The sequence below is a fragment of the Psammomys obesus genome, unplaced genomic scaffold (genome assembly GCF_907164565.1).
Source record: "Psammomys obesus unplaced genomic scaffold, mPsaObe1.curated_primary_1811, whole genome shotgun sequence".
Lineage (NCBI taxonomy): Eukaryota > Metazoa > Chordata > Mammalia > Rodentia > Muridae > Psammomys > Psammomys obesus.
Window position 1 is genome coordinate 4,021,261 of NW_026586383.1, and position 26,907 is coordinate 4,048,167.

A 26,907-nucleotide genomic window follows, 5' to 3' on the forward strand; every position below is an offset into this window, starting at 1 on the left:
ATTATGTCAAGCTGTTCGGGGTGCAATCCCAACAGAGGCAGGCAGAACTCTGTGGGTTCAAAGCCAGCCTGGTCTACCTGGTCTAACACAGCTAGGGGTATGTAGAGAAACCCTGTCTCAAAAACAACAACAACAATGATATATACATTATGCCATGGGCCAGGTGTGGTAATGTATGCTTTTGATCCCAGCTTTCAGGAAGCAGAGAGATTTCTATGAGTTTGAGGTCAGCCTGGTCTTCATAATGAGTTCCAGGCCAGCCAAGGTTATACAGTGAGACCTTGTTTCAATGTATATATCATAGCTAGAAATAGTTCAGTGGTAGATCACTTGCCTAGTATGCATAAGGTCTTGGGTTCAATTCCCTGCACCATAAAAGAAATAAAAATAAAAATACTATTCAGTCTTCTCCTGATTCTAACCTTTCTTAGCAAGTGTGTGAGAGAACAGGATGGAAAGGGCGAGAAAGGCCTGCTAAGGCCACAAAAGCTTTGAAGAACTAAGACTCCAAATGAAATACTTTTTAAACGGAACGGGAGGGAGCTGGGAGCTGAGCGCAGGGCTCCCTGCACGGCAGGAAAGCACTGTACCTAGCACTTTAAATTCATCTGTTCTGAGGGGAAGGGCGGTATGGGTGTAGTGGAAGTTAGAGGACAACTTGTGAGCCCTCTCCTCCCACCACATGGATCTCAGGGATCAAAGTCAAGTCACCAGGCTTGGTGGCAAGTGCCTTTATCCGCTGAGCCATCACACCAGCCTCAAACGTTTCTTTATGAAACAGAAGTAATCTTGCATTCAAGGTATTTAGAAAAGGGAGGGAGCGCCTGGGCTGTGCCACATAAACTGAGCATGCTGGCTGGCACATACCTGTAATCCCAGCGAGTGGACTGCTAATGGTGGCACACGCCTTTAATCCCGCTGCTTTGGAGGCAGAGAGAGGCTGAGCGCTGAGTTCAAGACCAGCCTGGTGTATAGAGTGAGTTCTAAGGCAGCCAGGGCTACACGGAGAAACAGCCTCACAGCTGTGTGTAACTCCAGTTCCAGGGGATCTGGCACCCTTCTCTGGCCTCCCTGGGCTCCTGAGTGTAGACAGTATACATAAACACACACACATCGATAAATAAATCTTGTTTGTACTTATTTATTTTGGTGTTGTGAGGCAGGCTCTCACTAGGTAGCCTCGGCAGGCTTGGAACTCATAACGATCTTCCTGCCTCTGCGCTGGGGTTCTAGGCATGTGCTACCCCATCCAGCCAGATAAATATTTATGGTAAGGTTAAGGAGCTAGCTCGCTGGTAACAGTGCTTGCTGTGCGTGACAAGGATGTACCTTCAAGCCCTAGCACAGGTGTGAAAGCTGGGAAAGGTGGCGGTGCTTGCTTGTAACCTGAGCTCTGGAGAAGCGGAGAGGGCCAGACCCCTGGAGTTTGCTGGCCCGTTAGCCTGTCCTAACTGAAAAGCCTAGCTACCAGTGAGCAGTCCTGTCTTGAACGTGGTGAAGAGCCCTTGACGTCACTCACAGAGTACTGGCAGACTGTCGTTTCTGCTGCTGGTCTCCCCCAGGCATGACTGGCTGTTGGCTGGCTTTGAGCTGGAAGACCATCGGGGCCTGTCATCCTACAGGCTGTCCCTATGGTGCCTGGCAAGGGTCAAAGGGCTGCAGGTGAGGCCGTTGCACAGCGCCTCGGCCATGTGTCTGTGTCAGTGCCTCCAGAGCCTCTGTCCATCCACCTGGAATGGTACCTGGAAACTCATTGCCTTTGCCTGATCTGCAACTGTGCTAACCCTACAAGGTCATTTTTTAAATCTAACTCGTGGTTTCTACTCACAAACCCTGTGAACCTGGAAACTAGGTAATTGGGCTTCTCCTAGCAAGCATGTTGACTCCAGGTGAAGTGGCTGCGCTATCATTCTTAGCACACAGACTTTATTTTACTCTGTGTGTGTGAGAGAGGGGTGGAGGGAGAGAGAGGGAGAGAACATGATAGTTCACGTGTTTGTGTGTGCCTGTGCCCTCACCATAGGCCGCTGTGGGGTCCTGTTCCTGATCTTTTATGCTCTCTTTTACTTCTTGGTCCTCAGGTGAGTCATTGTGCTCAGCCATTCATGCCTTTTAAAAATTTCTGTGTATGAGTGTTTATCTGCATGTATGTATGTTCACCACACACATACGTAGCCCATGGAGGCCAGAAGAGGGTGTTGGAGCCTTTGGAATTGCAGGCAGTTGTGAGCTGCCATGTGGGTACTGGGAACAAAGCCAAGATGCTCCCCAAGAACAGGAATGCTGCTCTGTCTACGTTAGCCCTGGCTATTCTGGAACTCACAGAAATCCACTTCCGCCTCCCATGTTCTGGGGCTAAAGGTGTGTGCCACCACTAGCCTTTTAACCTTTAACCTTGAGAACTGACCTCTGTGTTTCTCGATTTGAGCCCTCCAAGCACCCAGATTTCCTTTTAGTGTGATGTATTTGCCCTCTTGTTGTTTTTGGTTGTTTTTTAGACAGGGCCTCACTATGCTGCCTGGCTGTGTGGGAACTCGCTCTGTTCCCACAAGGCTGATCTTAAACTCAGAGATCCACCTGTCTCTACTTCCCAAACACCAAGACTGAAAATGTGTAACACCTGATCAGCCTATTTTCACTTTTACAGGAACCTCTGAAAATCTTAAAATAGTATTGAGGGCTGGGCATGGTGACGCACGCCTCTAATCCCAGCGCTCAGGAGGCAGAAGCAGGCAAATCTCTGAGTTCCAGGCCAGCCTGCTCTACAGATTGAGATCCTCTCTCAAAAAACAAACAAACAAACAAAAAAGCAAAAGACAGTATTGTGAGTTTCACTCTAGGGTCTGGAGAGATGGCACAGAGGTTAAGAGCATTGGCTGCTCTTCCCGAGGACCCAAGTTCAATTCCCAGCAACCCGTGGTAGCTCGCAACTGTGTGTAACTCTAGTACGGGGGGAACTGACTCTGTAGCACAGACAGACTTGCAGGCAAAACACCAGTGCACATGAAATGAAAATAAATTAATTAAAAAAGAAAGAACGCTTCACTCTAGATTCTCCTGAGAAGACTGACCTTATCCAGGTAAGACAGACAGACAGACATGCATTCGAGTGTGCAGATCTATGTGATCAGCTGAGAAGTAGGTCAGGCACTTCCAGGAACTTCAGCTGGCACCTTAGTGTTAAGAGCAGAGGGCAGGAGTGTGGGCCGGGGTCAAGATGGTCAGAGATAGTCGGGTGGGGCTGCCATGGGACACCCCCAGCCCCCTGAAGTCACCTCCTTAACAGAAACCTTTGGGTTTACCAAGAATAATTTCAGCATATATTTTTTTTTTCTTTTTGGTCTTTAGTAGCAGGATTTCACACTGTTGCCTAGACCAGCCAAGCATGCTAAGCAAAAGTCCTTCTACTGAGCTATAATTCTCAGCTCTTTGAACATAAATTTTATTATTTCTTTTTTATTTTAGACAGGATTTCTTTGTAGTATGACAGCCAGGGCTATGTAGAGAAGCCCTGTCTCAATAAATAAATGAATAATGAGTGGGTTTGTAAAACTAACCGTAAATAAAGCCTTTAAAACTTTTAAGTGGGGCCTAGAAAGATGGCTCAGTGGTGTTCTTCCAAAGGTCATGAGTTCAGTTCCCAGCAACCACAGGGTGGCTCACAACCATCTATAATGTGAACTGATTCCCTCTTCTGGCAGGTGTATAAAACTTTTAAGTGGAAGCCTGGCATGGTGGCCCATACCTATAACCCCAGCTCTGTGGAGGCAGAGGCAGGAGGACCGCAAATTCAGGCAAATACAAGGCCAGCCTGTCTATACAGCAAGTTCAAGTAAATAAGTCTTAGGAAAAAACTCTTAACTGAAGAGTGGAGGACTGTGAGGAAACCATTTAGTGGGGCTCTGGGTCACCTCCGCGCCGGATCTTTTTCTTTGATTGTTTGTATTTTCGATTATTAAAGCTTTCCTTGTTGTATATGAGTGTTTGGCCTTTATGGGTGTACACCACATGTGTGCCTGGTTCCCACGGAGGTCAGGAGACGAGGGGTCCCCAGATCTGAAGTTACTGATAACTGTGAGCTCGCGGGCGGATGCTGGGAGCCGAACCGAGGTCTCTTGCAGGGAACCAGGTGCCCTTAACTGCTGAGCCGTCTCTCCAGCCCCTCCTCACAGTATCCTGTCTCAGCCAGAATGATCAGCAAATACCATATAGATATTGAATTTTTTTTATGTAATATGTAAGTAGTACATGCACTTTGTACAATAATGTGTGTGTTCCTGTGTATTTGTGTTTTTTTCCTGGGGTGAGTGCAGGATTACATCCAAACAACACGAACAGGGTCTTTCTTTTGTAGGGGGCCTATGCTGTACCCCCAAGTGATTGACAGACCAGTCATCAAACAAATGACAGCACTCGGGGAGGCAGAAGCAGGCGGATCCCTGTGAGTTCGATGCCTTGAGGTGGGGAAGTGTGGTCTGGTGAGATCGCAGGCTTTTCACCGACCTCAGTCCTGTCTTTAGTCAGTGAGCCCTTTATGTTTAAATCTGGTTCAAAATGAAAATTAGGCCCATGAGATGGCTCAGTGGGTTAGGTGGTTGCCACCAAGCATGGGGATCTTTGCGACCCACGTGGCAGAAGGAACGAACTGACCCCTATGGGTTGTCCTCTGGCCACAATTTGTGCCATCTCTCTCTCTCTCTCTCTCTCTCTCTCTCACACACACACACACACACACACACACACACGTAATATATTTTTAAAAGAGGTAGACACTATTTTAAAAGCTGAAAAACATTCTCCTTTGCACTCCTGTTCCACCTGCTGTGACCCTGCTGTTCTGTTCTGCCATAAGAAAGGTGAGCATTTGTGACTCTAACTCAGGCACAGAACAGACATGCTGGGCTGGGGCCGGGGCTTGGTTGGCGAGTGCTTATGTAACATGCATGAAACCCTGGGTTCACTCTCCAGCACTCCCTGAGCCAGGTGTTTGGTGGTCCAGCACTCTGGAGGTGGAGGCCGGAGGGTCATGTTCAAGGTCAACCTCAAGTATAGTGAATTTGAAGCCATTCTGGGCTCCATGAAACTGAGCCTGTCTCAGGAAAAAAGCTCCTGGCAGTGGTGGCACACACCTTTAATCCCAGCACTCAAGAGGCAGAGGCAGGCTGAGTCCAAGTTGGAAACCAGCCTGGTCTACAGAGCAAGTTCCAGGACAGCCAGGGCTGTACAGAGAAACCTTGTCCTGGGGGAAAAATAAAAATAAAAAAGTCAAAACAATCATGTTGATAGTACTACTGTTAGCAGCCCCCAAACCGGAAACACCGAAGTACCCATTTCAGCAGCAAAGCCGTAAATAACCATCAGCATATTGGGGTTGGGAATGTAGCTTCGAGGTAGCATGCTCAGGCTCTGCTTTCTTCCCTAACACTGAAGAAAAAGTCAGGATTGATATATTAGTCAGGTTCGGTGGCACATGCCTGTAATCCCAGCATACAAGAAGCCAAAGTAGAAAGATCATGAACTTGAGGCTATCCTGGGCTACATTAAACACACACACACACACACACACACCATCCTGCCCCAGAAAACAATTGGTAAATTGATGTCATTGACTGCTATGCGATGTTTAAAATGGTCCTGCCTGTGTACACTGTGTGTGTGTGTGTGTGTGTGTGTGTGTGTGTGTGTGTGTGAATGCGTGTGGTATGTGCGCACACGTGTGCTGTGCTCCTGTATACAGGCATGGAGGAGTGTAGGGATGCAGCCTTGATGTCCACCTTACTCCCTGACACAGGGTCTCCCCGAGCCAGAGCTGGGCTGGAGGCCGTCAAGCCCCAGTGATCCTGTCTCTGCTCCCACAGCACCAGCGGTGCAGGCGTTGCCGGCACCTGGCTCTTTCACGTGGCCGCTGGGGATTTGAACTTGGATCCTCATGCTTGCCCAGCCTAGTTCTCACCGCCTATGCCATGTTCCCAGCCCGTCTGTGTACACATGTAGTTAAAAATGAGTCAGAACCGATGCATGGCAAATGAAACCGGGAGCTGGGCTCTAAGACCGTGAAAACGGGGCTCTGGCCGAGATGGAGCTGATAAGCCCGGGTAAAACTGTTACGGTTTATGCCTTTTAGGACAGAGGGAGATAACAGATCCCATGGTTAAAAACGAGTAAAGTGGTTCTGAGAACTCCGAAACTGCCACCCTTTTCTAAATGACTTCATCCACAGACAGGCCGTTTTGAGTCGCTGACCTCCTTCTGTGGCCGCAAAGGGTCGAGCGAGCTTTTGTTTGAGGGTTGTGAGGGGCGTTCGCAGCCACCTGGAGCACGGTTCCCCCACCCCTTGCCAGGCACGGGCTGACCACCAGAAACGTGCTGTAGTCCAGAAGCTGGCCTCAAATTCACGACCAGCCCCCTGCCGCCGCCTCCCGAGGGCTGGCTGAAATGGCTGCACCCACCCCGCGCACCCTCCCTCGCAGCCTGAGTCGCTTTGGGGACCATTTTCACACTATCGACTCTGAGTTTTCATTGACTCTGGGATGTGAAAGCCCTCCTGAACTCTGATGGCTAGCAAGTGGCAGGAATCAGATGGGAGGCCGGGAAGACATTTAGGTGGACTGGAATAAAGCCTCTGTAATCTCAGCCCTTCTGAGGCAGAGGCAAGAGGATTATCTGGACTATATAGTGAGTTCAGGCCAGTCTTTGCTACACAGAAATACTATGCAAATATTAATTAATAGTTAGTTTTAAAATGAGCAGGAGGGGTCACCTTGAGCACGAATTTCTTTCCTTCTGTCCATTCTCCTCTCTGCCTTCTGCCGCCATTCCTTCCCTCCTCTTGCAGACTTTGTGTTTGTTTATCTCTGCCGTGTGACCCCCACACGCACGCCATCCCCAGCTTTTCAACAGAAAGTTCCATCTGTTCTGGCACCCTTTGGACCCTGTTTGGTTTGTTTGGGAAGCAGCTGCCCTGCTCACAGAGATTGTCTCCACAGCTATGAGATTTCCCCTTGTCCTTCAAGTAGACTGTCTGTTCTCTCTACGTGCCCGGGAGGAAAGCTGTGAGCATCACAAACCCAGCAGTAAGACAGACACTCTGCCGGGTAGGCCCCTGCCCCCGTTCTTATCTCCCCCCCTCCTTTGGCTTAAGCTTACCATGTTGCCCAGGCTGGCTTCACACTCAGACCAATCCTCCTGCCGCAGCATCTGTCCCACACACCTTCACACTCCTCTTGGGTTGTTTGGGAAACAGTCCTTGGGCCGTGTGAGGGCTTTTATGCCCGTCAGACGGCACAGCCAAACCCTGGCTCTGTGGGGCAGACAGAGCGGGGAGACTCGCCTGCTGGAGGCTGTGGGCAGCAGCGGCAGAGAGGTCTGAGGTACATACAGGCAGCAGCTGGGGGGCCAGGTTGGGTCTCAGAATGTGGTGAGGTGTGCCCCAAGATGGAAGTCCAAAGCTTCCAGGGTCTGAGGCTCTGAATCCATTCTTCCTGCAGCAGGGGTTGGCACTGGGGGGAAGCTCTGTCCTTTTTCCCACCCAGTGTGAGACGGTGGGATCCTGGACTGACGGGGACCCTGTCAATCCTACTCTGCTACCAGCGTATCCTTGGCTGATGGTCTCTCTTTCTCTCTTTCCCTCTCCAGGGCCAAGTGTGGATCAACGGCTTTAACCTTGGCCGATACTGGCCCATAATGGGCCCACAGATGACCTTGTTTGTGCCCAGGAACATTCTGACCGCTGAAGCCCCAAACAACATCACGGTGCTGGAGCTGGAGTCTGCACCCTGCAGATGCGGGACCCCAGAGCCGTGTGTGGTGGAGTTTGTTGACAGGCCAGTTTTTGTCTGACCGCCAGTGGCCGTTTCCCAGGCCAAGTCTGGTCAGGGCTCAGGGCCCAACCGCCTGTGAGGACTGCTCATTCGAGAATGGAAGGTACCATGAAGGAGGTGTGTCCCGCCGGCGGCTCTCTACAGCCCTGCCTTGCCCGACCCCTACCCTTATGGCCGCCAGGCATGCTGGAGGAAGTGGGCATGGCAGGAATCCACAGCCGATGTTCGGAGTTGGAACAAAACCTGAAGAATCATGTCTCGTATTTTGATTTGAAATAATCATGTCTTTCTCCTGAATAAAATGTGTACTCGGGCGGTGGTGGTCCTGTCATTAATAGCAGCAGGTGTTCGTCTCCATCGTCTGACTTAAATCTCAACTAGACTTGAGTGGGCTGGGTGAAGCCACTTCAGTAGCTTGACGTTGGAAGCGGGTAGAGGCAGTCCTGGTGTGGGCTAGCCAAGGGCTGCTTTTCTGATCCTGATTTGACTGGTTCCGAATCACTGTGGTGGCTGCTAGGTAAGAAACCTCCAGTTACACAAACTGTGAAAGATTGACAGTTGCTCCAAGTAGGTGGGATGGCCCCTCTACACAACTGAGTAGGATTTTGTGTGTGCACGTTCATGTATGCATGCAGATGCATTTTTGTTCATGTCTGTGTGCATGTCAGAGGCCCATCCGGAATGCCTTAGTGTCTAAGCACATATAGGATTTATAAAATGTAATTCTGCTGTGTTGGGGGCTGGGCTGTAGCTAAGCTGGTAAATATATGTTCACCGTGCAAGAGGCACCGGGTCCTGTCCCTAGCACTACCTAAAACCAGGCCTTGATAATGCACACCTGTAAATAGCACTCAAGGAGTGAGACAAGAAGATCAAAGTTCAGGGTACCCTCAGCTGCATAGTGGGGTCAGGCCTTGGGCTATATGTGACCCTGTCAAAGATTAGTATGGTCATCTCTGCATGGTAACCGTTTGGGTAGTTGGTAGAGGCTCCACGGGCCAGCGTGCATGCACAGACATTGCTGTGCCGTAGCACGGACGTGCTGCTGGTCCTTGACTTCCTGCTTGTTTGAAACAGGGTCTCTTGTTGGCCACGGCTTCAGGGCCTCCTCTTGTCTCACTCTCCCATCTCTGTGCAGGAACACTGGGATTGTAGACCCCTGCATCCAGCTTCTGCCTGGGTTCCAGGGGTCCAAACTCGAGTCCTCACCTTTGTTTGGGAAGTGTTTTACCCACTACCCACGGAGCCACCTCCACAGCTTTCTTTTGTTTTTTGTTTTGGTTGTTGTTGTTTTTAGATTTATTTATTTATATATATGAGAGCTTTGTTTGCATGCCTGCCTGCATGATGGAAGATAGCATCAGATCCCATTATAGATGGTTGTGAGCCACCATGTGGTTGCTGGAAATTGAACTCGGGACCTTTGGATGAACAAGCCAGTGTTCTTAACCTCGGAGCCTCTCTCTGGCCCTGTTTTGGTTTTTAGAACAAGGTTCCATGTAGCCTAGGTTCATCATGTAGCCAAGGGTAACCTTCAATTTCTGATCATCCTGCCCTCAGTTTTTTGTTTGTTTTGTTTTTCGAGACAAGGTTTCTCTGTGTAGCCTTCGCTGTCCTGGACTGCCTTTGTACAGCAGGCTGGCCTTGAACTCACAGAGATCCACCTGCCTCTGTCTCCCAGAGTGCTGGAATTACACACGTGTGCCACCATGCCCAGCTTGCCCTCACTTCTTGCATGCTGGGATTACAAACATCACCACCATGCCATTTTTAGACTATGCTAAGAATGTCTGTATGTTACACAGACGTCCTACTGACAGAGCTACATTCCCCAGGCCTCTTTTCTCCATCGTCTAGTGCCATTTTTTGGTTGTCAATCCATCCATCTTTGTTTCTTGGTAATTCCAGTTTACTTGAAATGAAATTGCTTAGCGCTGTGTCTTCTGTCAAGCCAGCAATCTCCTGTGATCTTTATTTCTTCTGTGAAAAATAAAAGGTCATTTTCTGAGATCACTTCTTAGTCACGGTGAGGCATCTCTCCGAGCTGTGGTACAGCACCACACATGTGCTGCAGGAACGTCAGCTGACCGTCCAGAGGGTGGGGACACACTGGCTCTAAGTAGCAGTGACCCTGAAATTCAGAGCTGCCCCTGGCTTCCCTTGCCCTCTGGCTGTCTGGAGACTTGCATCTATACCAATCCCCACCAGACACTTGTTTTTGTTTGTTTGGTTTGGTTTCGGTTTTTCAAGACAGGGTCCTGGCAGTCCTGGAACTCACTCTGTAGACCAGGCTGGCCTTGAACTCAGAGATCCACCTGCCTCTTCCTCCGGAGCACTGGGATTAAAGGCCATCACCACTGCCTACCCCAAAAGACACTTCTTTTCCTAGTCTTGAGGGGCTTTTCCAAGTTGGAGGAAGCATCTCACAAACTTAGGCCCTCCAGAATGTGCAGTGTCTCTGAGAGCTAAGTAACCAGTCACTGGGCCTCGAACCTGGCTCGCTGATAGAGTGTTTGACCAGCAAGCATGAGGTCCTGGGTTCCACCCCATCCCTGAGAAAACGGGATGGTCAGGCACGCATGTAATCCTAACACTCAAAAGTGGAGGCTGCAAGAGCCAAAGTGCAAGAACACAGCAAGTTCTAGGTCAAAACAGAACCAACGATGATACGAACTGTTCAGACTTGGTGATGGAAACTCATGGATAGTCTCTCCCTGCCCCTGTCTCTCATCATTGGTGGCAAGAAAGTGACTCACTTAAACACCCTGATCTCCTTCTCAAGTGTGGTCCTGGGCTGGAAAGTTCAGGGTAGAGGGCTGGGTGTGCCAGCAATGCCCTGTAACAGGCAGGGACTGAAGGATGCTGGGAGAATCTGGAGGCCAGGTCCAAATATGTAAATTAGGCACTTCAGCCACTTGTCCCAGGTCTGAATCCCAACAGATGATATTAAACTTATGGTCCTCCTGCCTCTACTCCTATCTACCTACCTACCTACCTACCTATTTATTTAATTACTTTGAGACAGGGTCTCTCTTTATACTAATCCTAACCCTGAGTGTGGGGATTAAAGGCCTGTACCAGCACACCTGGCAATAGTGGCTATTTTAAAAAACTGTTAACAGTATTCAGTTGCAATCATTTTGTATAAGTCTGTCCATTTCACAGAAAGTTCAAGTCCTGTTCACTTTTGGTCTAGCCCCATCAACAACGTAAATGGCTTGAGCCACACCAGGTTCACTTGGCCTGTATTTTTATATTGAGGGCTCCTTGGGTCATTTCATCTTGTCTTGGCCCCTGGCGAACTCATGGGAAGTGGGAGGGATGGAGACCATGAGCACCCGCCCTGTGAGCCCCACACCAGCCTGTGAATTGCAGTGTGAGAAGCACCAAGCTTGGTCTCTGTTTCTTTTTTTGTTTGTTTGTTTTGAGGTGTCTTTTTGTTTTGGTTTTGGTTTGGTTTTTGTTGTTGCTTTTCAAGACAGGGTTTCTCTGTGTAGCCTTGGCTGTCCTGGACTCACTTTGTAGACTAGGCTGGCCTTGATCTCATTCATAGCAATCTGCCTCTGCCTCCCTGAGTGCCGAGATTGCACTACCCTCCTGACTTTCTCTTCTCCTCCTCCTCCTCCTCCTCCTTCAATTTCATGTGCATTGGTGTTTTTGCCTGCATGTGTCTGTGTGAGGGCGTCAGATCCCGTGGAACTGGAGTCACAAAGAGTTATGAACTGCTATGTGGGTCTTCTGAAAGAGCAGCCAGTGCTCTCAGCAGCCCCAGTCTCTCTGCTTCTTACCTGTTGGTGAAAGCTTTGGCTCAGGGCTCTGAGGTTTCACTCAGTAGCTGTCCACCCTGTGCCTCCACTCTGCTTTGACTTGTATTAAGCAAGGAGACTTTGTGGCTGAAGGTTTGTTATGTCTGGCCTGTCCCCTTTCCTGTGGACTAAGGGCTTGGGTCTTACTCTGAAGCCTGTGTGATGGTACAGGCTTCTAATCCCAGTACCTGGTAGTAGCCCATAGTAGGTCCTCAGCCAGTGCCTGCTAGCTGGCTAAGTAAGTGCCTCCATGCCTGCATTCACACTGAGGGCATAGGGTCCCTGTAATGCCACCACTTCTTCCAAGGTGTCTGACACCCCAGTGCATGTCCTCTTAAAAGATCCAAGCTTTCATTTTTAAACAGTTGTTTTTAAACCTTCTCAAAGAGGGCTTGCTTTCCCGTTGTTACTTCTGGCGAGACAGTGTGTGTACTTCTTCCACACAATTTCAGTTCATGAAAGGCAGAACCGTCCCACACACTCTTCTACGGGATCATGACTCAAATGTGGAGCAGCGTGTCTTGAGTTCCAGAAACTGCCAACCACACTGGGCCTCTCTGAGGCTGCACAAACATAATAGCACTGAACAGGAGATACCAGGTTTGTTCTCTTTTTTCCTGTGGTGTTTCATGTGTGTGTACATGTGCGTGTGCATGTGGACAGTGTTTCATGTAGCTCAGGCTGGTCTTAAACTCACTATGTAGCCAAGGATGACCTTGAACTTCTGGCTCTACCTCTACCTCCAAATTCCTAGATTTATACGTGTGGCCACCAAGCGTCATTTGTGTGGTACTAAGGACCTGAGTCTCACGCATGCTACCCACCCCCCAGCTTGATATCTCAGTCCCTAGACATCTTCCCGCCCTCCGTATTGCTTGGCCAACCTTTTGTCTTCCTTGTCCACTCTCGCCTCCACATTTCTAGTCATTTTCAAACTAAACATGCCCCATCTGTGTTCCCGAAATGATACATGCTTGCCTTTCTAACCCAGGTCCTTAGGATGGGGTGTTGGAAGGCAGGGGGCTTCTAAGGTCAGTGAGGGAGAAAGGAATCAAAAGGAAGCAAGAGCCAGGGTGTGATGGTACATGCTTCCAACCCTAGCCGTGTGGAGACAGACGTGTCTCTGGAGCCCACAGACCAGTGGGACCAGGCAGACCTGCCTACTCAGCAAACTCCGGCCCAGGGAGAGACCCTGTCTCAAAGAACAAAGTGGGGCCAGTGAGACAGCAGGCAGAGACACTTGCCACCAGGCCTGACAACCTGAGTTTGCGCTCCGGGACACACAGGGTAGAAGAGGAGCATCAACTCTAGCAAGCTGTCCCGCGCTGTACATGTGTATACACACACAGAGACAAATAAACTAAGGATTTGTTTTAAAAACTGAATTTTTTTAAAATTTTAAATTATCTGCATCCACGTGTGAGAATGTGCACGTGAACATGGTGCCCAAAGAGGCCGGATGAGGACATCCGTGTCCTAGTAGTGGGTTGTGAGCCCCTCTGCTTTGTGGTTGTGGGAGCCAAACTTGGATCCTCAGCATCAGCAGCAAGTGCTCCTAAATCCTGAGGCATATCTCCAGCCCTATTTAAAAAAAAAAAAAAAAAAAAAAAAAAAAAAAAAAAAAAAAAAAAAAAAGATGGCTGACCTAAGGAAGACCTGAGGGTGACCTCCAGTCTCTGCACACACGTGCACACACATGCACACAAGCACACACACACACACACGTCAGAGGCGGTGACCATCACCAGTTATCTGAGCCATCTCACCCTCCATGGTAAAACTCTTCAGGCAGGAGCATAGACGGTTAGAGTCTGAGCATACTTCCGGTCTCTAGGCCGCTGCGCTCAGTGTGGGTGTGGAGCTTGAAGAGGAACAAGACCACTGAGCACTCCTGTGTTGCAGGCTCAGAGGTAGTCAGTGTGGGTCGGCCTTGCGTATGGATCAGGCCACCTGTAGGCTCAGCATGGAGAGAGGCGGGAGGCCTCCCCACCCCATCTAGAGCACAGTGAGAAGAGAGCCTTGAGCAGCACCATGACATCCACAGACAAGACCAGGAGAGAGTAGAGCACTTCCCGGGTCCCAGGTCTGCAAAAGATCTGAGTAAGAGGCCGCCCTGTGGGCTGGAGAGCCTCAGTCGGTGCAGTGTTTGTGCAAGCAAGAGGATCTGAGTTTCATTCCCAGCACCCACACGAAAAAGCCATTCAGGGCAGCCTGCACTGTAACCTCGTCATGGGGAGATGGAGACAGGGCTCTCCAGCCAACCGGCCCAGCCTGCTTGGTGAGTCCCAGGCCAGGGAGAGACCCTGTCTCAAAATAAAACAAGGAAGATGTACAGAATCCTAGGTCATCTTCCACAGGCCACATGCTTATTCACAGTTCTACCATGCGTATGCGTTTGAGTGGAGCCATTCACCCACACATCAGGTGATGACATCAACAAGTGACAAAAGTCAAATCGCCCTTCTAAACTTGCACCGTCTCTGCAGGGACAGGGATGGTGGGTGAGATACCAGTTAAATCCCCGCCTTCGGGGGTTGGGGGTGCAAACTAGAGGTTGAGTGTCAGTTTAACACTGACGCCTGCACTCCTGACGCCTTTGGATGGGAACTCCTGTCGTTGGCAGCTGTTCTCTGCTTTTCTGCTTATTCTCAGGAGGTGTTTTTCTTAGCCCAAGCTAGCCTACCTACATAAAAGCATCTGCCGAGAGTTCCCATTTAAATGAACTCATGTTTTATTGCTGATTTTTTCTATTGCTGTATAATTATAGTTCTTCCTTGGGCTGTGAGTTTGGGGATGGATGTTCCTTTCGAATACAAGATTTCCTATTATTAGTTTATAAATATCTCTTTCCTTCTCCCCTGCCCCCTCATGCCCTCCATGGCAATTTCTAGGTGGCCCCTGAATTGGACGTCCTTAGTGTCCAAGGTGGTGAATCTGCGTTGTTATTGTACCTGAAATAGAGTCACTATGGAAACATAACTCTGGGTGTGTCCACAGGGCGTCCTCAGAGGGTTTATCTGAGGAGGGAGGACTCACCCGAAGTGTGAGCAGTACCAGTCCACGGGCTGGAGTCCTGGACTCAGCACGAAGGATTTAGCACTCATCTGTTTCCTGATTACAGAAGCCAGCTGCCTCCTGCCCTTGCTGTGGTGACGTCTCCACCCTCAAACCGTGAGCCAACGTCACCCCTCCCTGCTTAGGTCACACAACAACAACAGAGAGCAGCTAATACAATGTTCTACCAGAAACCTTTTCTGTGGGTCCACCCTCCTCTAGGTCCTGAACACACAGCTTCTCTCCTCCTCACAGCTACTCCTTGTATGCCCGTAGCCCCCCGCCCTCAGGAGGTGGAGGCAGGGGGATCAAGTTCAAGACCACACCGAGTGCAAGGTCAGCCTGGGTTGTCGTGTGCGAACCTGTCTCAGAACTCCCGACCAGGAGCTGATTCGATGGCTCAGTAGGAAGGAGAGAATCGAGCCCTCCAAGCTGCCCTCTGACCTCTACATGTGCTCTATGGCGTGCGCTCCACAAAAATTAACTAATTAATGAATAAAAACAAACAGCTGGGCAACATGGCACACACTTTTAATCCCAGCACTTGGGGAAGCAGAGGCAGGAGGATCTCTGAGTTCAAAGCCAGCCTGGTCTACACAGTGAGTGTCAGCAGCTGGGGCTACACAGAGACTTATTCAAGACAAACCCACTGAGGAGGCTCTGGAGACCTGGAAGGTCTTGCGCCTTTGCACAATGAGCTCATCTCTGTTGTCCAAAACTGGTCACAGAGATCCTGGCTCAGTGTCCTCCTCTGTCTGTGTTCCTTCCGTTCTGTGAGGAGCAGCCTGGAAACCTTTAGACCAAGCACTGGCTACTTTCCCCATAGTGACCGAGCACCTGACAAGGAGCAGCTTGTAGCTAGAATGTAGCTCAGGGGCAGCGCCCTGGCCTAGCAAGCGGAAGGCCTCAGGTTTGATTCCCAGAACTGCAAAGAAACTCAGTGCAGAGGAAAAGCAGCCAAATGTAGGAAGAGTTTAGTTTGGCTCGTGAATTGATGGGCTAGAGCCCATCTTGGCAGCAGAGGCAGGGCTGTGGGTAACTCCGAGGTGGTGGTGGTTGACTGTGGCAGGAGCCTGTCTCATCACCTCCTAGTGACACGGGATGCAGAGAAAGCTGGGGCTGTGTTATCACTCCACTCCATTGGTCCACTCTCTCAAACCAGACTCCACCTCCTCCAGACTCCATGACTTAGCCAGGCATCTGCCTTCAATCTCACCATTCGGAATGCAGAGGCAGGAGAATGTCTGTGGTTTCCAGACCTGGTCTAGCTAGGGAGTTCAAGGCTACATAGTGAGACCCTGTCTAAAAACAAAACAAACACATCACCACGTCCACAGCTTTTCAAACGGCACCACCAGAAAGCAGGTGTTCAAACACTCGGGCCTGAGTGAAGTGTTTCACATTCACACCCAAGCACCCTGGACCTCCTGTCTAGGGTCTGCTTCTGGAAACACACCCTGGCTCGCTGCTCTGCCTACAGCCTGGAGCCCAGGCAACCTCGAAGGTTTGCTTGGTGTTAGGTGTGAGTCTATGCTCACCCCACCCCCGCCCCCCATTCTCATGAGGCCTGGGTCTCACACACAGCAGTGCTCTTCAGAAGCGGGGAGGCTGTGGACCTGCCGGAACCTCTAACCTCAAGAGCCCTCAGATAATGTGGAACACCAGCGTCTGAAGCGGCAGCTACTTCCTGCTTTAGGAAGCTCTGCTGACAGGTTTGCCTAGATTTCTCCTTTGCATAACATTTGTTTTTGTTTTACATTTTTATTTAGACTGTGTGTGTGTGTGTGTGTGTGTGTGTGTGTGTGTGTGTGTGTGTGTAGTGTGGTGTGTGTGTGTGTGAACCCATGTGCCTCGGTGCCCACATGGAGGTCAGAAGATGACTCTCCTTCCACCTTGTAGATACCAGGCTTGTCCCTAGGTCACCAAGCTTGGCAGCAAGTGTCTTTACCCACTAGCCATCTCCCTAGCCCCTGATGCCCTGGTTCTTTTTTTTTTTTTAATACGGGTTTTTGTACTGCTGAGGCTAGCCTCAAACATTCTATGTAAATGAGGATGACCTTGAACTCCTAATCCTCCTGTCTTTACCTCCCAACTAATGGGATTACAGATGTATCCCAACGAATGGGTTTATAGTGTGTACTACTGTCCTAACTCAAGTGTGTATGTTTAGAGCACATGGTATCTAAGAGTGTTGGCGAATGCACCCAGGCCTCCCATGTGCCTTGAGAGCAAAATTCCATCCAGCACTGTTCATTTTCCCCCCAGAGATTAGTGTTGATTCCGTGGGGACGTGCAGAACACGATTATAGAAGACCCCGTCCCCTCCACCCCCTTTAACGTCCTTGAGGTGCAACAGGGTACGGCTTAGGGTGAGGGTTTGTCTGGAGGCATGAGGTCCTCACTTCAAAAAATAAAGTTAAGTTTGGGCGTTATTAGTCAGGCCCAGGGGATGGCACCTGTAATCTCAGCACTTGGAAGGTTGGCGGGCAAGATGGTGAGTTCAAGGCTAGCCTCACCCATTAGTGAGACCCTGTCTCAAAAAATAAAAAAACAGGAATTCATGGCTCTTAAACTTATTCTTCTTGATGTTATTTTACAATTTCCCAGAGGTGAAACTACAGACTCTCAACTCTCGTACTTCTGTTCATATCTAGAGTCTCAGTGAAGTAATTTTTTTTTTTTTTAACCCATAACCGCCTACTACTTCTGGAACAATTCGGTCAGTCTTTGAACCTGGTCACATAAAGTTTTATTAGAAACACAGTTGGGGAATTTTAGAGATAAGTCAGTGACTTTGTGTACATAAACAGAAATGGGGCGACTAGGGCAGAGAGGCGCGTCAGGCAGGCAGAGGGAGCATTTCACCAGCCTGGATGTGGCAGCCACGTTGGTAGAGTTAGTTGGGTTCACGGTTAGAATATTGCTCCCCTAAACTTCCATTTCTTGTTTGTTTTGTTTTTTTTTTCTCTCACCTCATGTAGCCCAGGCTGGCTCTGAACTCAATAGGTAGGTGCTCATGACCTTGAACTCCTGACCACTGGCCAGTGAGTTGGCTCAGCAGTAGCGGTGTCCTGCCAAACCTAACGACCTGAATTCGACCTTTTTGACATGGTAGAAGCACAGAACTGACTCTTGCTAATTGTCTTCCAAATAGCACACGTCAGCACATCAGACACACACAGGCATACACAGGCATGCACGCACGCGCGCACACACACACACGCACCAAATAAATGTAACAAAAAGGTTTTGTTAGCCTGGCAGAGGTGGCACATCCCTTTGATCCCAGCACTCAGGAGGCAGAGTAAGGCATATCTCTGTGAGTTCAAGGCCAGGCTGCCCTACAAATCAAGTTCCAGGATAGCCAAGGCTACACAGAGAAACCCTGTCTCAAAACAAACAAACAAACAAACAAACCAGTTTTTGTTTTGTCATTTGAACCTGAGGCTCCTGCCGCCCCGTCTGTGCTAGCCCATCGCTCTACCATCTCAGCTGCATCCCCGGGCCCCTGAACCGCAGTTCTTAGAACCGTAAAAGTGACCGTATCTCCTTTTTGAAAGTCTGAAATGACTTTCAACTTGAGAAAGTACTTGGTGGATTCCTGCTCTGAAAGGGGAATTTGGAACTGTGAACTTTTAAGTAGTGGACTGTTGTGGGCCGGGGAGAGGGCTAAGCCTGACACGCCAGGACAACCGTGAGGAAGGGGAGAAGTGAGTGAGTTCCACAAGTCATCCCGTGGGCACCGGGGGCGCATGCGCACCGAGCACGTGCTGCCACGCCCACTAGGTAAATAAACAGAAGGTTCTTTGTGTGTTTTGTTGAGACAGGGTTTCCCTGTGTAGCCCTGGCTGTCCTGGAACTCACTCTGTAGGCTTGGAACGCAGAGATCTGCCTGCCTCTGCCTGGGCTTAAAGGCTGCCCCACCGCCGCCCCGCTATAAGTGTAACTTTTAAAAATACTAACGAAGTGCCGAGAGAACAAAAGTGAGTCTGCTCATCTGGCTCATTTTGTGGAGGGAGCGCAGCCTGTCAGAGAGATGCAGCCTGGTCAAGCGCAGAGTGCGGCGTGGGGGGAATGCCTCAGGGCCCACTCGGGTCCCTGGGGCCTGAAGAGTTGAGGAGCAAGTGTGACGGGTGTTCAGGGCACGGTGATGAAGGGAGGATGCCCTGGTGCAAGGACATCTGGCGTGGCTCCGTATTAAGATGCCTGGAAACTGCCTGAGCCTCTGCGAGCAGCACGCAGGAATCCTCCTGGCAGCCTTCTTGGAAACACCCGTGTGGACACGAGGGCCGCAGGCGTGGGCAGTCCGGAAGGCTGACCGTGATGGGTGTAACAGCCGCCTCAGAAGATCGCAGGGGGCTCAGAGGTTGCCAGGACCTCTCAGAGTTGTCCCAAAGCTGGGTGAGGACACAAACGCTTACCTCCACCCCGAGAGCAGCTGCTAGTGGCAAACTGCCCCCAGAAGAGGATTGCTGCCGCCAGCCCAACAAAGAGCCGATGCTCTGTCCTGGGCAGGCCAGAGTGAACATGCAGGTCTCTGAGGCCGGCCAGGATGGCAGCTCGCTAGTGTCGCCATGCAGCTGCCTCGTTGGTGAGGGAGTGGAGGTGGGAAGAGACCCCACCGTGGTACAAGGATGGAGCCACGGACCCGCAGCTCACCGTTGCTTGCTCTTGTGTGTGCTGGGGAGCAGACAGTAGACCCTTTGGCATTCACCAAGCTCCGGGGTCGCTATGCTAAAGTGAGCAAAGCTTCACCAGGAAGTGGGAAGTGCCTCTGCCTGAGCAAATGCCACACCCTCTATGTGAGCCAAAAGTTTTTCTAAGAAAAGTGCCTACAACTATGAGCCACTCCTAAACCAGGCTGTGGTGACAATCGTCTTCAATCCCAGCACTTGGGAGGCAGAGGTAGAAAGATCCCCAAGTTCAAGGCCAACCTGGTCTAGGTAGAGTGAGTTCCAGGACAGCCAGGGCTACACAGAGAAACCTGTCTCAAAAAACCAAAAAGAAAAGGAAAAAGAACCCTGGACTGAGCCTATACCCTTCTTCTGTTATGTTTTGGATTAATGCAGGATGTATATACATATTTATGGGATATAGTATGACAATCCAATATATGAATACAGTGTGTAATGAAGCTTCTATCCGAGGACACAAAGGCTGATTATTTCTTGGGGGAGGAAGCAATATTTTATATCTGTGTACACACAGTCAGGAGCCTGTGCCTACCTTCACATGCCCTCCTCTCCCAGCGTACAACACAAGGTCTCCTCTTGACACAACCAGGGTTTTACATCTCTCTCTCTGTCTCTGTATATGTGCATGCTCACACAAGTGTGCCATGGCACAGATATGAGGACGACTTTGTGGAGTCAGTTCTCCCCATTTGGGTCCAAGTGATCAAACTCGGGTGGCCAGGCTTGCTGGCAAGCACCTCTGCCAGCTGAGCCATCCTGCCAGCCCCCATCTGAATTTAACAGTAAGTTCATTCATTCTTGCCTTGGACTTGGACCACAGGGCCAAAGCTCAGGTGGGCCAGCAACTCTGATCCACCCTCACCAGAAGACCACACACAGACAAGATGAGGCTTAGCGCAGATATGCTCGACTTTATTTGTCTTCTGTGAAGGCAGTGGCAGTTTTCCCTCTTAAAGCCCTTCTTCAGAAAGTACACTTCTAGAAATGCATTCTTTATAAGGCAGCAGTGCTAAAACGGAAGCGTCCTAACTCAGTATCTCTCCAGATTGGCTCTTATTTTGGGAGGGATCAGGGCTCACAAACTTTGTTGGAGTTTTTGCTTGATTCTGAGCAGTTAAGGCTATGGAGCTGGATGTGGGCCTCACACCTACAATCCCAGCACATGAGAGGCTGATGCAAAGAGATTGGGAAAAGGTCAAGGCCAGCTTGGCTACACACTGAGCCCCAGGACAATCTGTACTGTAGAATGACTCAGGGTTAACAAAACAAGGGGCTGGAGAGATGGCCCAATGGTTCAGAGCACTGGCTGCTCTTCCAGAGGACCCGAGTTCAATTCCTAACACCCACAACCATCTGTAACTCCAGTTCCAAGGGAGTCAACACCCTCCTCTGGCCTCTGCAGGCACCAGGCACACTATGGGGCACAGATATACATGCAAACAAAACACCCATACATATAAAACATTAAAGATTTTAAATGGCTTGAGTACAATCAAATGGCAAATCATCTTAATGATGTAACATGGTAAATAATTAAAATAGCATAAGAACAACTGTTCTGACTTTGTCCTGGAGCCCACTCTGTAGACCAAGCTGGCTTCAAACTCACAGATTTGTCAAAGACTGTCCAGGCAGTCCTTGACTATGAGACCTCTTGACCTCATTCCCAGAGCAGCTAGGCTCACAAGGGCATTTTGCCCTTCTCTGCCTGATGCGGTCTTCCACAATTTGAATAGCCACCTGTTATAACTACAACATATACTAGAAGCCAGACTGCATGTGGCTTGCAACAGGTATGTGCTAAATGTTTTATTTCACATGGAGAAGGGGATCACCCTAACACCTTCATCCCTACAGCGATTACCAGAGTTCAGTGAAGAGTCCTCCATAATGAAAGATTCTCATTTCTCTAAATATCTGGCTTCATGGAATACCACTGGACAATAGCATTATGGCATGCCAAAGTCTTCTAGGTAGTTCCACAAAGACTTGAGATTCATCCAAGGCTCCTGTTCATAGTGAAGGAGTGAACTCCTCCACCCACTGGGGCTCTGACTGTGGAGGGTCCTGGGGAGGCAGGGAGTGGGGGGAATCTTTCTCTTCAGTACAATCTAGATGCTCACAAGTCTCCCCAGGTTCCCCTCTCCCTGTAGACACACCTTTCTCCACCGAAAGAGAGACACCCGCAGGGGAGAAGCCATCTTCCCTGATTTTGCTTGCTGGTTTTCCTCAGATACCTGCTGGGGCAACCTTATTGAAAACAAGGCGAGTAAGCGCTGGGTGTGCAGAGCCTGTCAGTGGCAGGTCGCCCGAGTTCACACGTTACAAAGCATCTCAGAGGTCATGATCCACAGTGGACTGCGTGTAAGAGGAGCTGGAGGTGTCGGCCGAGGAAATCTGAAGGAAATCACAGTATTGGCAGAGCACAAGAGGCCCCCGGCACGTTCTGAAGAGTTGGGCGATGTACTTGCGGAATTTCTCCCCGAGAAAGAAGTAAATGACGGGGTTGAGGCAGCAATGAACGAAGGCCAGGGTTTCCGTGGCCTGGATGGCGTAGCCGAGGTACCTCTCCAAGGTACAGTCCTGAAGGACCCCCAGCTCCACCAGGGTGTCCAGGAAAAGCACCACGTTGTAGGGCGTCCAGAAGCCAAGGAAGAGGACCACCACAGCGAAGATCATCTTGACTGCCCTGCTCTTCTTCTCGTTCTTACAGTGTTGCAGGGCCCTGACGATCATGGAATAACAGAAGAGCATGATCCCCAGGGGGATGACCAGCCCCAAGACGTTGATCTCCAGGGAGCTGAGGACCCTCCATGTTGTCGAGTTGACCGAGGAGTACTTGGTTTTGCAGTATGTGTGGTTACGCTCCGTGTAGCAAGTGCTGAACAAGAGGCCCGGGAGGGAGGCGAACACGGCCACCAACCACGTGACGAGGCTAGTGACAACCCCGTAGGTCAGAGTCCTGGCTTTCAAGGAGAACACTGCGTGCACGATGGCCAGGTACCTGTCTATGCTCATGAGCATGATGAAGAAGATGCCGCTGTAAAAGCCCACCAGGTACATCCACGAGACAACCTTGCACAGGCCCAGCCCAAACACCCACTGGTCAGCCGCGTAGTAGCCCCAGAACGGGAGGGAGAGCACGAACAGCAGATCCGAGATGGCGAGGTTCAGCAGGTACACGTCGGTCATGGACTTGAGCCTCTTGTATTTGAACAGCACCAGAACCACAATGGAATTTCCAAACAGACCCAGCAAAAAGACCAAGGAGTAGAGAGGAGGCAGGAAGAGCTTCCCGAAGGCCCTGATGCCTTCCTTGGTGCAAGGCTTGGGCATGCTGTCGTACAGATAGTAACTATCGTACGCGCTTTCGTCCTGCGTGGCGTCTGCCACAGCTGTGGGGTTCATCTTTGCGAGCTGAAGAAGCCAATGAAAACAACAAATGAGAGAACGCGGGAATATCACCAGTGCTAAGTGCAAGGCCTAGGTGTACGGGATGTTACCCCAAACAGTCACGCACCCTCGCCAGAAGGGACCTCAAGGTCAAAAATCAAATCAAATCAACTCATCTCAGCCTTGAGAGGCAGATGGGCTGGTTGTTCACACCCTGGATGTCTGTCTTTCTTCTGGGAAGCTCATTTCTCATGGACAGGCAAGGATAGTACCCCCCCCCCCAGCTGTACAGTTTAAAATGGGTTTCTGAAGAATGGTCTCTGTGGCCAGCAGGGTGACCCAGCAGGTAAAGGCACGTGCCACTGAGCCTCACCCTGATTTGACCGCTGGGAACCAATAGTTGAAGCAGAGAACTGACTTGCAAGAAAGCCTTCTTCTGGCACAAGTGCACCCCACACACACACACAAAATAAGTGTAAAAGGATTAGAGAAAGCTGGCCATAGTAATGCTTACATTTAATCCAGTACTCAGGAGGCAGAGGTAGTCAGAGCTCTGTGGGTTTGAGGCCAATCTCATACAGAGAGAGAGTTCCAGGACAGCCAAGGCTACACAGAAAAGCAAACAAATGCAGCTAGAGGGGTGGCTCAGTGGTTAAGGATTCGGGTTGCAAGCCGGGCACAGTGGCACATGCCTATAATCCCAGCACTCCAGGAGGCAGGGGCAGGTGGATCTCTGTGAATTTGAGGCCAGCCTGGTCTACAAAGTGAGTCTGAGACAACCAAGGCTACACAGAGAAACCCTGTCTTGAAAAAAAAAAATTCTGGTTGCTCTCCCAGAGGACCCAGATTTGATTGCCAGCTCCTCCATGGGGGCTAACGATCATCTATAACTCTAGTTCCAGAGGATCTGATGAGCTTTTCTGGCTTCCTGGCACCAGGCACACACATGGTAGGTGTCCAGACATAAAAGTAGACAAAATACTCATACGCATAAAATTAAATAAATTAAAAAAAAAAAAAAACAAGCCTAAAAATAAGCAAGCAAAAACCCAGGGCGGATGACACAGTCCTGTGGGGTTGGGTACTGATTACTATGCCTGACAACCTGCATTCTCTTGGACTCACACGATGGAAGGTGGGAAGCAAGCGCGGAGGATGTCATCTGACCTCTGTAGCGCACACTCGCTGGCACTGCGGTAGGCACACACACAGAGTCTCTCTGTGTCTCTGTCTCTGTCTTTTTTAAGTTAAAAAAGAAATAAACAGCCAAACGTGGTGCCACATGCCTTTAATCTGAGCACTCTGGGAGGCAAAGGCAAGTGGATCTCTGAGTTCAAGGACAGCCTGGATTACAGTGCTAGTCCCAAGACAGCCAGGACTACACAGAGAAACCTGTCTCAAATAGACAGACAGACAGATGACAGAGCTTCAAATGAATAAATTAACGGGTGGATACACACAACGGAAGTTTTCCTTCACCCACGTACTCACCTGGGCGGTGTGGGCACGAGTGGCTTTCTGACCCAGAACCACCCCCTTGCTTCCTGACTTAGGTCTCTACAGCACCCTGTCAGTCCCTATTAAACCCTTCTTGATTTGTTCGGTAATTCACTTATGCTCTTTCCCCATATCTTCACTGCTACATGCCTGGAGGCTCCAGTGTTTCTGTGCATATGTGTATTTGTGTGTGGTGTAAACATGCGTGCACAGACCTGTGCGCATGTCCGTTCAGCCATGCCTGCATTCATGGAGGCCAGCGGCGTCCTTCTCTATCCCTGCCCACCTTCTTTTCTGAGGCAGCCTCATCACTGAACCCAGAGCTCTCTGTTTTGCGTGGATAGGCTGGCCCAGGAACCCCCACCGCCTGCCCACCTCCACCCTGCAAGGCTAGGTTTCCAGGCACGCACCACCGCACGCGGCTTCCGCTGGCCTGCTGGAGGTCTGAACCCGGCTCGGGGTGCTTCGGCTGCCTGCACCTTACCCACTGAGCTGTCTCCCCAGCCCCTGCCCGGGCATTCCTCAGAGGAGAGTTTGTTTACTGGTTTCTCTGGAAAGGCACCCTGAAGGCCTGTTACACAGCAGGGTCTCTTAAGAAGCTTGTCAACAGCTAACAACTATGTGGTGCTGCTGTCATTTTACCAGTGAGAATTAAAAGAAAAAGAAATAAATAAAGTGAGGGAATGAACAAACAAAAAAGGGCAGCCCAGCATAGTGGCTCATGCCTATACACCAGCACTTGAGAGGCAGAGAGGCAGGAAGACCAGAAGCTCCAGGCCAGCCTTGGTGACACAGTGAGTTTGAGACCATCCTACACCATATCAGACTCTGAAAAACAACTGAGGCCAACATGCTGGCTCAGCAGAGGTAGACATCTGCCATCAGGCCTTAATTTAATTCTCTGGTTCCACAAGGTAGAAGAAAACAGACTCCTCCAAATTATCCTCTGCCGGCCACACAAGCACCCTGGTGTGCGTACACACACACACACACACACACACACACACACACACACACTACAGAAAGAAATGCAAGAGTAGCATAAAAACCGGAGGATCAGATCCAGGATCTCTCTGGGTTGCTTAAACAAAAACAACAACAAATGCAATCAATATGTTTTAAAAGAAAATTAATAAGTAAATAAGTAGCTTGCAGTTCTGTAATAATGTGTATAAATGTGTAAGTACGTGGCATTCCTTGGCTTGAGAAACTTGCTGGGAGAAGCAGAAAAGTTTGCCATCCTGGTGAAAGTTTAGGCTGTGAGCTAAACTTTAGGCTGTCCTCTCAAGTGTGGCCACCTGGCTGAGGAAGCCTCAGGAGGTATCAGACAGGTAAAAAGTGTATGTGCTCCAAGAGAAAGGCCAGTGAGCACCAGCAGGATCAAGAAACCTGAGTGTGCTGGAGAGATGGTTCAGTGGTTAAGAGCACTGTCTACTCTTCCAAAGGTCCTGAGTTCAATTCCCAGCAACCACGTGGTTACAACCATCTATAGAGAGATCTGGTGCCCTCTCACATGCAGGCAAAACATTATATAAAAATTAATAAATAAATAAACCTTAAAAAGAAAGAAACCTGAGTGTGGGGCTGGAGAGATGGCCTGGTGGCTAAGAGCACTGGCTGCTCTTGCAGAGGACCTGGGCTCAACTTCTAGCACCTCCATAGTGGCTCACAATCACCTGTAACTCCAGTTCCGGGGGATCTGAGGCCCTCTTCTTATGACCTCCACAGGCACGGGCACTTACATACATGCAGGCAAAACACCCTTACATATAAAATAAATCTTAAGAACGAAACGCCTGAAACCCCAAGTGTGGGCTGGGCAGGTGGCTAGCCCGAGCCACCTCCAGCCACACTCACCTGCAGCCATAGAGCCACGGGTCCCGCAAATATCCCTGTCTCCACTTACCTTGTTCTTTTGAAAGTGGTCCTGAAGACAGTCTGTGAGGCAATGCCAGGATCCCTGAAGCCGCACAGGTGCTTTGAAGGGTATGTGACTTCCTGTGACACACCAGCTCTTCCCTCACCCATGTGTGGCTTCTTGACAAAAGGAAGAAGAAAAGAAGAACAAGAAGAAAAAGAAAAAAAAACCAAAACCCTGAGTGACTCATTTCCCCAAACTCAAAGGTGGAGTGATATAGCTTCTTCTGAGGAAAGGGAGAAAAATGAAAAGAAGATAATAGTGTCGTGCAATGGTGCAGGCCTGTAACCCCAACACTTGGGAGGTGGACACAGAAGGGTCAGGAGCCCAAGGTTAGCCTTGGCTACATAGCAGGTTGAAGGCTAACCTGAGCTACAAGTGACCATGCCTCAAAAAAAAAAAAAAAAAAAAAAAAAAGAGAGAGAGAGAGAGAAAGAAGGAAAAGGAGGGAGGAAGGATAAAAATAAAAACTTTAAAAGCTTTTTAATTTGTAAAATGTATTTATTGTGGGTTAGGAATGTAGCTCAGAGGTAGAGAATTTGCTAAGTGTGAGCAGGCCCTGGGTTCAATCCCCAGTACTACACAGAGACAGCTGTTTAAGAAAAGAAAAAAAAAAGTATAAGTACAAAACCCTGAATTTGGTCCTCAGCTCTGGGAGAGGACAAAAGAAAGAGAAAGAAAGAAAGAAAGAAAGAAAGAAAGAAAGAAAGAAAGAAAGAAAGAAA

General features: G+C 49.7%; 2 protein-coding genes across 2 annotated transcripts in view; one reads left to right on the forward strand and one right to left on the reverse strand.

The window, feature by feature from the left end:
- Positions 1-8,135, forward strand: part of Glb1 (galactosidase beta 1) — a 70,130-nt gene extending 61,995 nt beyond the window's left edge. Inside the window, exon 16 of the mRNA XM_055601776.1 lies at positions 7,636-8,135. Within this exon, the coding sequence (XP_055457751.1) occupies positions 7,636-7,839 (204 nt within the window). The 3' untranslated portion in view covers positions 7,840-8,135. The remainder of the gene's footprint in view (positions 1-7,635) is intronic.
- Positions 8,136-21,708: 13,573 nt separating this feature from the next.
- Positions 21,709-22,782, reverse strand: Ccr4 (C-C motif chemokine receptor 4). Its single transcript, XM_055601862.1, has one exon. The coding sequence runs from the start codon at positions 22,780-22,782 to the stop codon at positions 21,709-21,711; it is 1,074 nt and encodes a 357-aa protein (XP_055457837.1).
- Positions 22,783-26,907: the final 4,125 nt, after the last annotated feature.

Coding starts and splice junctions, on each gene's coding strand:
- Ccr4 (XM_055601862.1), bottom strand. CDS start 22,782: ATGAACCCCACAGCTGTGGCAGACGCCACGCAGGACGAAAGCGCGTAC.